Below are 13,114 nucleotides of genomic sequence, written 5' to 3'. Positions count from 1 at the left end.
TGTTTGCCAGGTGGTGTGACCTTTCTTTTGCATGTCTTCCCACAGTTCTACCATGCATGTGATCAACCAGGTATTGTGGTCTTCTGCATCATGGAGTATGATGTCCTGCAGTTCTGCGACTTCCTTGGGTCACTCATGTCCGTGTGGGTTACTGTCATTGCTATGGCAAGGCTAAAGTCCATCATCAAACAGGTGCGGAACAAAATTCCCACATCATGACACAATAATATGTTTGTAAAAGCATAATCAGTAATTTATCTTGGTTCTCAGAACAAATATATTTGCTACTTTGCCGACATCACACATTTACAATAAAATATAGGAATCTTGTAGAACTAAGTTGAAAACACAAGCTAAAAACCTGTACATTGCTGTGGTGTTAAAACCATCATTCCCATTTAACCATGTCTCCTATCATCAACAGATGATTGGATTTGTAATAACAGAAGCTTGAAAACTATTTTTGCAATAAGTTCAAACAGAAAAGATTGAATTCAGATGAACAATCTGCTGGTTGTACCGCTAGTGAAGAAATGAGGCAAATCGAAGCTGACAGGAGATGATGATTAAAAAAAACACAACACCTTGTAACAATTTAGCAAAACACAATCCTCTAGGATTAATAAAGTCTTTATCATTCCTGTTAGTTTTCATTTTATATTAACAACAATATCAGGAAAAATCAAAATGAAGTAAAATCTTCATTTTAATTTTCTGTCTTTACCAGTTTAAAGATAGCAGTCAGTGGGTGTTCGGGACCAAAAAGGGAAAGCTAATCTTTTTAAACATTCAAATGCTTTGTTATGCATCTAAATTTAGTCATTTAGAAATGTATACCCTAGTGTTAGCAATGACAAATGCATTGAGGTGTATAATTCCTCTTTCATCAAGGAATGATGGCTCCTTGAAATCCTTTCAGTCCTTATAGTGAATAACTATAAAAAATCGCTGTCTGAAGGTTTTTGCTGAAGGGTTTTACATGCCGTCATCAGATAAAGCACTTAATGATTTTCTTTCTTCCTTTTTTAAACATCCGAGCCAAATAAATAGGGAATAAAATGGTCTGGAAAGATGGTTTGCATCTGGTGCTCTGACGCACACTCACTCGGAGACACTGAGCCCAGGTGAAGTGAATAATATTTTGTAAATCTGACAACAATTGCTCTTGTTATTGTAAGTGCTGTAAAATCCTTGAAAAGCCAATAAGAGCCATTTATCACACTGACTTTTCAACAAGCTTTAACATGTAGAGAAGCAATACTTTTTTTTTTTTTTTTTAACTGCGCCCATCTATCAGAAGTATGTTTTACGCAACCATAGCGTACTTGTCAGGCTAATATTGATTGTCACTTCAATGTGAAATGTTACAGAAAGAAGACTGACCTCATGCATCATCCCTCACAAAGTGTTCAGCCCAATCCTGCCTCACTGGCAAATATTGTTCCCTTACTGTGTCTCTTTCTGTCATTGTCAAGACCATTAACATGGAAGTGACCTGCATCTAAATAGCCCAATGCTATCACATAAAGAGACTGATACGGTCAATAATGTCATGGATTTTATGTCTCAAACCAGTAGTTAATCAAGACTCACAAATCTTCTTGTCTCTCTGTTCATAACAAAGAATAAAAGGAAATTTACTTGGCTACTCTCCTCTTATATAAATTTCCAGCAATAATGAGTGAGAAATTTAGCTTTTAATATATAAGGTCACAGTCTGAAACTGCAATTTAGGAACAGTAAAGTAAAAATACACATTCTTTTTGCCATTATGCATCCTCATTGAGCACTAAGATAACCAGTCTGGATGATTACCAGGATGTAAAATTTAACAAATAAAGCCAGAAACAAGATTACAGATGAGAAGCCACATTGTGAGCCCGTGTACCAGTACTGTGCATAGAAGACAAATAAGATTAAAAAAAAAAAAAAACTTATATATGATTAGACCAGTCTAAGAGATGTATATTGTGATTTATTTGGAGTTTCTATAGACCTTAATGTTCTTCATAACCATTTCTGTCTTGCCATGCCTGAGCGGCTGAAAATTCTCCTGAAAAGCCCTGATTTTATGCATCAGATTTGCAGTTGCCTTCAACTTCTCATCAAATATTAATCTCCAAAAAAGGCATGGCTAATAAATTGGCAGTGATCTGCTGTTTCTGAACAACAACCTAACTAGTTCATCTTTCGGTTTATTAGAGCAGTTCTCCGCTTAAAACTTACTGAAAAGCTTTCAGCTAGCGTGTAACAGCCTGGAAGTCCTGGTTCCACAACAGACGGGTCTTGTCATGCATTCAGTGTTTTAGGGAATGATATAATTGATCAATTTCACAGAAACCTTAAATAGATCTCACATACCATTAAATTTGTCCCCTCCCCCCGCTGCGACTCTGCAGAAGGCTTACTAGCAACAAAGAACTGGAAAATTCAGGAAGGATGACAAACGAGCTCTCTTTTTAATTAACTGGTTACAGTGGTGAATGAGCCATTTAAAGAAACTGTTATGTTAAAATAATTTATTTAAAATTAGTATTATTATAACTGAAGATGCGGCAAACACATTGTCAATGGATTTAACATCAAATGTGTTTTGCAAACTTTTTAGTATATTTCCAAATTGCTGCAGGCAAGAACTAATTGGCACTTCAGTTTGACTGCATGGAGAGTAACTGAGGTCACCAACGCTGGAATGCTCTGATTGGCTTATTTCTCCAAATGGAAGAGCAGCCATTCAGGAGAGCTCTGCAAATGTTTGATTTGTTTGACAACCACTAATTCCCACTGTAGGAACTAGACCTTTTTGAGCAAACCTTTTACAAAAAGAAATTACAAGTCTCCATAAACAATTCTCATGCATATGCCTCAAATTCATCGTTGTAATGAAAAGATCAGTGTGGTAGAAGCAGCGACGCGTGGCTGGAAATTCGCTGGTTGTTGACATATTGCACAGGATAAACACTAACAGGTGCACCTTCTCCCTGGGTCACCCTCTGGCTGCACACCAAGATGGAGCAGTCTGAGGGAAAGAGTGTGTGTGCAAGTGTAAATTTGTGTCCCTGTCCATAAATGAGACACACACACACACACACACACAAGAGGGTGTGTGTGTGTGCTTGGGAGGGTGAGAAGGAGAAGAGTGTGGAGGGAGGGAGAATATGAACATCTGCTGTCCTCTAGGGTTTTCATTTTTGCTTAGTGCTGCAGTATGCAGTCACTAATCAAATCGCACATGTCAGGACTGGCAAGAGGACCTGCGCGTTTGTGTACTTGAGCGAGACATTGTGTATGTGGTGTGTACATTTGTTAATGTCTATGGCCAGAGTAGCTGTAGAGGGTAGAGGGGGCAACATCATCTGATAGTGGGTGTGTGTGTTTGTGTGCAGAACATATGTGACTTTTGGACCCAGAAAGACCTTCAAGTCCTCACAAATAAGTGTGCGGTATCATGTGAGGACATCTGAGCGCAGAAAGAAGCTGTAGGTCATTTGGTTGCCTCAACCTGCCAAAGGTTATTGCATCAGAATCAATCCTGCAAAACTAACCAGATAAACAACTTGTTTCTTCTTCTGTTTTCTAATCCTTCCATTTTTATTTTTGTTTTTTTTTAGATATAAATACAAAGACAAACTAAAGCCACACATGGCATCTATGGGGAGTCTGAGCCTCATGCCTAAGCTATACAAAGTATAGCTTGGACTCTAATTATAGCCATAATCACAACGAAATAGACCCGTTTATGACAAAAGCCCAAAATTACTATTTGAAGTCCATGAAATATTATTTAGAAATCTTGTTTAACATGATATTTTTTTTAATTTTAGAATTTACTAGAATTGACTAGAATTTTTTTCCACAAGTTTTAGAAAATAGAAGTGAACACATTTATTTTTCTTTCTTTTTTCCCCTCCTTTTTTGGTTTCAACACAGACTTTCCAATCAACAAAGATCTCGGCAAAGAAACAATTATTTGTATTATTAGCCATAGTAGCAGTAAATAAAGGCAGTAGGTCAGAAGAGTGTAAAGACCAATAAAACCACAGCAAGGACCCATAAAAGGACTGGTGCTAAGATAAGACTTCAATGCTATTAAATACTTAATAGACTACATGAGCTGTCATTTAATAAATGACTCTGAGATTAGCTTAAAAGTTGAGATACCCATATTCATACTAATTACATTTTTTTATGACTTCAGAAGTATTTGAGGCTAATGTGGCACTGCCATTAGGAATGCTGTAACCCACACATACCCAGAAAGCATCCAAGATCATGTTACTGTATACTGGTGAGCATGAAAATACATGTGGCAGATAAAAATAGGCTTGCACCAGAATTTTATAAGCTCGTCCATCACAATGACATGCAATGATTCATTACAGTAAAAATACCTGCCTTTGAGTGTCAGAGCGTTCATGCCTGTGTACAATGCATGCATGTTTGGGTGCCTGTGTATGATCTGGCAGCGCAGTATGACTGATGACTGTGGCTGCAGAGAGTCCTCAGGCTGCAACACGCTGCTTCTCTCCTCTGTGGTCTGTGCCAATTAGTAATATTCTCCTGCAGGCAGGTCATCCCCTCCCTGCTCCAAAATCTCCAATTTCCCCCTCACACCACCCACCAGCCAGAAGAATACACACCGCAGACATCACGGTTTTCTCTCCAAATTATGCGAGTGCAGCGTATTGATTTAGCTTCTTTCATTGTCAGTTTATCTCTTTTATCCTCTGAATTTATGTCCAAATGTGAACTTGGCAAAAAAGAATAAAATATGTTTTTTCTCTAATAGGGTCTATTGTAAGTATTAGTGTTCATTGTTATACCATGGTGTAGCACATTACTCTGCAAGTGCTTTACAATACCCATTGGCATTTCAGCATCGCTGAGTTGATGCACCAGTGTCCTATAGCAAATATTTCCCCACTGGTAGATTTAACTGCTGGCATATTTACATAATGGGAGGCTTTTAACTCTCCTGTCAGCATTGTTAGCTGGGTAGTCAGTCAAATGACCATAAAGCTGTGACCTGACTGAGCAAAATATAAAGTAGCCACATGTGTGGTCCCTGATCCCTTATTTTAGGACTAGTTTTGGACAGACATTCTTCTCTGTGAAGAGTTCTGAGTTATGAAACTCACTCCCAACAGACCTTAATACCATACTGGATTTTAAAATGTTTTTCTTCCAGACTTAAGAACTGGCTAAAGACAAATCAGGACTGTACTCACTTTTAGTGTGTCATTTTTCTGTGTGGGTGTTAAGAAGGTGGTTTTGTTTGAATACATTGACAATGTTCTTATTTCTGACAGATTTTTATTGACAGCCTTGAATGTGTTTCACTTAATTTTACATTTTGGTGTTTACTTACATATTTGTGTTTTGTATGTATATGTAATTACACATATGTGTATATACTTTTATTTTTACAATGTAATGTACTGTGTATATATTTTTTTGTATTGTGTAAAAGCCCAACTAGGGACGGGCATTGAAAATTAGCCTTGGCTAAAATGCTGCAGTATGTCACATCATTCATGGAGCATATTTGTCCCTATCAAATAAATAAATAAATAAATTAATGAATGTGTTAATGATTCAGGCTGACACACTAACATTTCCTCTTGGTGCAAAATGACAAAAAAAGCATAGTTGTTAGAAAAAGCAGAATTCAAAAGAAAACAGCTAAATGACCCAACAGACACTAAACAATCCAAAAAAGAGCAACAAAATGCCCAAAACAATGCATAAAGTGACAATAAGGAGACACAAAATGACAAAAAAAGGGAGAAAAATAAGCCAAACAAGTCAGTCAATCACAAAAAAAGTAGCAAAATGTTGACAATAACACACAAAATAAAAACAGAGGCAGGGCATGATCACAGCAAGAAACTAAATAACAATAAAGAAATGCACAAGACTCAAATACACAAAATGATCACAACACACAAAACGCTACAAAGAAAAACAATACAACCCCAAAAAAAGCAAAAGAATGTAACAAAAAGAAACAAAATGATCATAAAGTTTTAAATTAAGATGACTAAAAATAACTATCAAGTAACTAAAGCTGAGAGAGTAAAATTTGCTACATAAACAGCAGCTTAAAAAGCATGTCCCTTCCTGAAATCAACGCTTGGTGGTTTCATAATCATTCATCATTTTGAAGAGATGAGATGAGTAACTGCAAAACCATTTTCTCAGACGTGTTTGCAGGTTGGGCAAAGCAGTAGTAGAGATGAGCTGTTGGCTATACAATCATCCTCCAGTCCCCCGGTGATGTCGTGATGTTCACAGTGTTTATGAAAAGCCGGCATTGATCCATGTGGATTTTCTTCAGGTGCTGTATCTTCTGGGGGCGATGTCTTTGTCCATGGCTTTGCAGTTGGATCGTCACGGTCTGTGGAACCTGCTGGGACCCAGTCTGTTTGCTCTGGGCATCATGGCCGTAGCGTGGGTAAGGAAAATTTATATATTCGCTGATCACTAAAGTGGCAGCATACTGGTCATTTATAGGTGTCATTTCATAATGATTCTCCATTGCATCTGTAAAAACAAAATTGAGTTGATCTGTTAGAATAATGTGCTATATATTTGTAATAAATCAAGTTACATTTCTAAAAGAGGAACGCTTAACTATTACATTGTCATACACTGTGTTTTTATGAAACTTGATTTAGCGAGTGCAGACAGAAGCAGTCTTTAACATGTCACCACTTTAACATGTAAACACACCAACATATGCAAAACTTACTTTGGTTTTTGTTATTTGTATTCGTTTTTATCTATAAATGTAGCCAGTTTTACTTTTTCCTATATGCATGTATTCTTATTCTTTTTGCTTCGTCTCTCATTTATTTAATTAGTTTATTGATTAAACTATTTTATATTCATTATTTAACAATTTGTTACACCCCCTAAATCAGCAAGCACTCTTTCATAAGAGTCCAAGAACTAATGAACAAACCAAAGACCCTTTTCAGAAACAAAAGTGGGCCAACGCCTCAAACCAGCCCCGCAGTGGACTGTTGGATCAGGGCCTCTCTTCTAATGAGGGACTAATCCATTAATGTAAAACCAGCAGTTTAACCTAGATCAAACCAAAACGAAAGGAAAGTGAAAATGGAGGAAATATTAAAAGCTGTTGTCGAGCTGGCTCTGCAAGCACATGGTCTGGCTGGTTCTGGTCGGGAGGAAAGAAAGAAGAGGAGGGAAATCATTACACACAGGCTTTCACAGCTTAATCAATGGTATGCATTCCAGCTCCAGCCCCACCTGTTGACCAGTGTACACAACGACTAGTCGGCATCAGGATGGGATGGTGACAACGTGTCAGCCTGAACAGCACCCTCTCCCCGTATGCACCAAACTGGAAGTTTGAACAACTGAAAGAATAATACCCACACTGCTTTTTAATAATCTGGAGGTTGGCAGTGTTGGGTGGGTGTTTTCGATCTATCACTGATGGCCATGAGCCCTCGTTCTATATATTGACATGGGCCCTGAATTGCTCTACTGGGATATTTTCTCACCGGATGAAACACTTAATACTTAATGTGTGTTTTAACATTTGTGGTCAAGCTTGTTCAAACATGCAGATGAGACATGTCTGCGCGGCCCCCTCTATTGTTCCCCCATGACCGTCTGTGTCAAAGCATTTAGTCTGTCATTTATGCTAAGAGATGGCTGGAACACGTGCGTGGTTGAAAACTGCTGGTTTCTGACCAGTGAAGCTATTTTACATCAGCGCAGAGGAGGCTTAAAAAAGTTCTCCAGCTTTGGGCATTAGTCATGGGTTGTAGTTCCATTATAACTCTGCTTGTACTTTCACTGACTCTTTGAGTCATAATGTGCTCCCTGAACTGAGAAGATAAAAAAATAATAGTCTTTCAGGCAGGGTTGTTGGAAAAAATGGAGCGTTTAAGACCAAACCTCTGACATGAGTTTGAAAACAAGGTTTGTGGTTTCCTAGAGGGGAGCATGGCTCCACAGCCGGAGCGCTGTGGAGCCATGTATTCCTTTCTCACTTAGCTGTGATGATTTCATGTATTTTTTCAGGAATAAAATTGACACTATTAGAGATCAAATTCACAATACTCTTCCTTCTACCTATAATGTTGAGCCTGTTGTGGTCTCCGAAGCATCCTTAGAACCAGGATCTGACTTGTGTCTAAATAGTTTCTGTCCTGTCCAACCCTCTGAATTAACTAAAATAATAGCTTCATCTAAACCATCCACCTGTATCTTAGACCCTCTCCTAACGAGCCTCTTTAAGGACATTTTCCCTTTAATTAATACATCACTACTAAATCTTATCAATATGTCTTTAGTGACAGGATATGTACCACAATCATTTAAAACTGCTGTAATCAAGCCTTTACTTAAAAAGCAATCTCTGGATCCAGAGGTGATAGCAAATTATAGACCTATATCTAACCTCCCGTTTATGTCCAAAATTCTGGAGAAAATAGTTTCAGCTCAGCTACATGCCCACCTGAGCAGAAATAATTTATGCGAGGAGTTTCAGTCAGGATTTAGAGCTCATCATAGTACTGAGACAGCATTGGTGAAAGTTACTAATGACCTTCTTATGGCCTCAGACAAAGGACTTGTGTCCGTACTTATCTTGCTTGATCTTAGTGCTGCATTTGATACAGTTGATCATAACATTCTGTTACAAAGACTAGAACAGGTGATTGGAATTACAGGTACAGCGTTAAGCTGGTTTAAATCATATTTATCTGATAGACTTCAGTTTGTTCATGTAAATGACAAGTCCTCCTCCCAAACTACAGTAAGTCATGGAGTTCCTCAAGGTTCTGTACTTGGACCAATACTCTTCACGCTATATATGCTCCCTTTAGGCAAAATTATTAGACAGCATGGAATAAACTTTCATTGTTATGCAGATGATACTCAACTATACTTATCCTTTAAACCAGATGAAACAAATCAGCCCAATAGGCTACAAAATTGTCTCATAGACATAAAGACTTGGATGTCTAGAAATTTTCTCCTCTTAAACTCAGATAAGACTGAAGTAATTCTCGTTGGATCTGAAAAACTCAGAGCTAAATTTTCCGGTTTTGTAATGAACCTGGATGGCATTACTTTAGCTTCCAGTGCTACAGTGAGAAACCTTGGAGTAATATTTGACCCTGACCTGTCCTTTGGCCCACATATTAAGCAGGTTACTAAAACAGCCTTCTTTCATTTACGTAATATAGCCAAAATTAGGGACATTCTGTCTCGGAGTGATGCAGAAAAACTGGTTCACGCTTTTGTTACTTCGAGACTAGATTACTGTAACTCTCTATTACTGGGCTGTCCTAAATATGCCCTGAAAAGCCTTCAGCTGATCCAGAATTCTGCAGCCAGAGTCCTGACCAGAACCAGCATGAGAGATCATATTTCTCCAGTTTTAGCCTCTCTTCATTGGCTGCCTGTTGAATCTAGAATAGAATTTAAAATCCTTCTCCTTACATATAAAGCCCTCCACAACCAGGCACCACTATATATCAAAGACCTCATTGTTCCTTATATACCAAGTAGAGTACTTCGTTCGCAGACTGCAGGCTTACTTGTGGTTCCTAGAGTCTCAAAGAGCCGAGCAGGAGGCAGAGCCTTTGGTTATCAGGCCCCTCTCTTATGGAATAAGCTCCCAGTTAGTGTTAGGGAAGCAGACACCCTCCCCACCTTTAAGACTAGGCTGAAGACTTATCTTTTTGATAAGTCCTATAGCTAGGGATGGTTAGCATCCCTTAGTTATGCTGCTATAGGTTTAGACTGCTGAGGGACATTTCCTGATACACTGAGCTTCTTTCTTTTTCTCTTTATCTCTTTCTTTGCCCTTTGCCAATTATGACAGTTTGTAAACACTTTTTATAGCCAGCCAATAGTCTTTCGAATCTTGTTTGAGGTATCTTCGCCCATTCTTCCTTGCAAAAGACTTCCAGATCTTTCAGATTCTGGGCCGTCTGTGACACACTGCTCTTTTAAGGTCTATCCATAGACTTTCAATTATGTTGAGGTCAGGAGATTGTGAAGGCCATGGCAAAACCTTCAGTTTACGCCTCTCGATGTAATCCACCCTGGATTTTAAGGTTGTTTTTAGGATGATTATCCATTTGTAGAAGCCATCCTCTCTTTCCCTAATCCATTTTTTGTTTTCTATTACTTTGAAAGTTTAAATGATGGAAATAGGATCAAACATTTTTGACATGTTAGAAGAATGTCTAATCTGTAATTTGTTGCCTTTTGGAGGTTTTCCATCTTTTGTTGAGAATGTAATCTTCCTAATGACACCAAGCTATCTTTGCTGCAAGAGCTCCTTACAGCAACTTTCCCATAAAAAGTCACTTGGGTCCCATGCCACCGTTACAGTTTTTAAGATAAACCTGGGCTCATGCTTTGATTTGCTTGACAGTTAATAATATATAAGCCGTTCAATGTTTGCATTTCAACAGTGCTTCTCTCAGTTTGAGCGCCACGCATTTTTACAAGAGCCCTTTTATTTGAGCTTGTCATGTTTCTGCAGAGCTCGGCATTCTGAATGTTCCCAGACACAACGGAATTAGATCAGTGGAGCGTAGGGCACACGGCGTCTGCTGCTGTGCAGGGGTGTCATTAGCAGTAAGAGGAAGGGGAGAGTTTCAGATCAGTCAATGCCAAATATCCAAATACTCCACACAAAATGAGGTCCATGACTTGAACGTGAAATGACCATCCTGGTCGGAAATTGTTTGCTTTAACGAGAGGAAAAAAAAAATGCTGTTCCAAAGGGGCTTAAACGGCAAAAAACAAATTATGTTTTTCCCTCACTTGGTTTCACGCAGGTTATTTGTCGTTAATCTGAAATAACTTAACCATAATAACTTAATCACAGCCATTACTTGCAAGAACACTCGTGAACACTCGTTATCTTTGTCACTCGTGAACAGCTTTTATTTCCCTTGATAATGGAGGAATTTGTTGTTCCAACAATTCACACACATACCTGCAGCTATGTGTGGTGATAATCAGTGTTTATGAACTGATAAAAATTGACTAGGTGGACTATGTTGAAATAAAGAAAGACTGAGCATAGTCTCTTCATTCAGCAAAAGGAGACATAATATGCAGTTACTGCCAAAACCAAACAAGTGCAGAGATGAAAAAATAAATGAATAAAGGGGTGACTGGCCAGACACATCCATCTTATGTTAGTGTAATGGATTTTTTTGAAACATTTGGTGTGTTTACAAATTCCAGACAATAAAAGCACAGTGGATTTATAAATTTCCTTCAGTAAAATGTTCACCTGATGGTGCTTCACTAGAACGCCATTTATCTCTATTTTTAATGAGTCTATGTATAAGCTTCCCTTCCAATGACCTATGTCTAAAAAAAACTATTGTACATTAAATAAAAAAGAAACTGCACATTCAAATGTGCTTTTATTGTTCTCTTTTGATAATCCACTTTTATTTAGTCTCGATGATTTCTTTTTATTATATACACATCCTGTATAAGGTCTGCAAAGTTAAGTCCAGAAGTCCACATAATAAGGACTTATTCACCCCCACATGCTGCAAAGATACTCCTGCTAAACTGCTCAAAAATCTTTTCCTTTGTCACCACATAACACATTCTCATAATTCTGATCCAGGGACTTACATGCTTTGCACAGCATTACATTTAAAAAATAAAAAAAAGAAAGAAAAATATTAACAGGAAACACAACTTTGGCATGCTAATTAGCAGATGAAAGGTTACTGCAAAGGGTGAACGTCTTAGGAATTGTAGCCCCCACTCAGTCCAAAAATATAGTCTCAATGTGCAGAATGCTGAGTGGAAGTAGTGTACCAGGGTTAGTAATCCAATTAATTCCTTGTTTGTAAGATGGTGCTAAGTTCCAACGTTGTAACCCATCATGGTAGATCCTCAGATTTAAGTCTAAAACAGAAATTAAACAGCAGGGACTGAATTTTCATTGTTGTGAAAATATTCAGTGAGAACACTATTATTTGAAAACACTGTGAATTGTTCTGTAAAGCAAGATCTGAAGTAGTCTGCTGTTGTTCTTCATCATATTCTGTTTAAACTGCATCCAGATCTCTGGGGTTTTTAACTAAGGGATGATGTCAGTAGAACAGCTGTTACATTAGTAAAACAGTATTAAATATTGCAGTTCATATTTTATAAATGCATGCTGGGCCTGATGGAGCGTATCATATGTACCCTCCTAATATCATGTTAGTGTAAATATTCATTTGATACCTGCAGGTGCATACGTCTGTAGTGATGCAGAACGTTATGTGTGTGTGTGTATTGTCCAATCAGACGGTGCGAACTATCCGTCGCCGGCGATGCTACCCTCCCACCTGGAAGCGATGGGTGTTCTTCCTTTTCCCGGGCACCATGATCGCCACATCCGCCGTGGCGTTGTACGCCTTTGTGGAGACTGAGGAGAACTACTTCTACATCCACAGCATCTGGCACATGCTGATCGCTGGGAGCGTGGGTTTCCTCCTGCCACCTCGAGCCAAGCCCGATGCCAAGGTGACCCCGCTGAAGCGTAAGCGAGGCTGCGGCTACCAGCTGTGCGTGAATGAGCACGAGGAGCTGGGTTTGGTGGATCCAGCCATCATATCCATCAACAGCATCTGCACCAGCTGATGAACTCCCACGCCCGACCTTTTACCTTAGAGACACTCCATTGCCTTCTTTTACTCGGAAAATTCACACACGGGAAATTAAGCCACAGAACTTGAAAACAACAATGTAAATATCGAAATCCTGATGTGACGCACAGGATTTTTTTTCTGTTGTAATGGTCATGGTAATTACGATCCGTATGTAATTATTATTATCTATAGTTAAAGTTCTGATGAATTGTGGGTGTAAGTGACACACTTGTTTGTGAATATGTATTTAAAGTCAAAGCTGAAACACTGCTGCTATCTGACGGTGACTGTAAAACTGCTTCTGTTGGTTATTTATTGTTGGTCTTGTAAGCAGGCCATTACCGTTAATGTGGGGGCACAGGTAAACGGGGGTTGTGGGGAGGGGGCGGGGGATGGCACGGCTAGACATTCATCAAGGGCACGGCTTTTCTGAAAATTCTTTTGAGAGATAC

General features: G+C 38.6%; 1 protein-coding gene across 1 annotated transcript in view; it reads left to right on the top strand.

The window, feature by feature from the left end:
- The window catches only part of tmem8b (transmembrane protein 8B), a gene marked incomplete at both ends in the record, with an annotated part of 31,549 nt that extends 18,895 nt beyond the window's left edge, over nt 1–12,654 (top strand). Inside the window, 3 exons of the mRNA XM_079251232.1 lie at nt 46–192; nt 6,338–6,454; nt 12,319–12,654. Of these exons, the coding sequence (XP_079107358.1) occupies nt 46–192; nt 6,338–6,454; nt 12,319–12,654 (600 nt within the window). The remainder of the gene's footprint in view (nt 1–45; nt 193–6,337; nt 6,455–12,318) is intronic.
- Nucleotides 12,655–13,114: the final 460 nt, after the last annotated feature.

Source organism: Telmatherina bonti (assembly GCF_933228915.1).
Source record: "Telmatherina bonti genome assembly, chromosome: 13".
Classification (NCBI taxonomy): domain Eukaryota; kingdom Metazoa; phylum Chordata; class Actinopteri; order Atheriniformes; family Telmatherinidae; genus Telmatherina; species Telmatherina bonti.
Note: the sequence above shows the minus strand (reverse complement) of the source record. Positions and strands in the feature narration are given on the sequence as shown.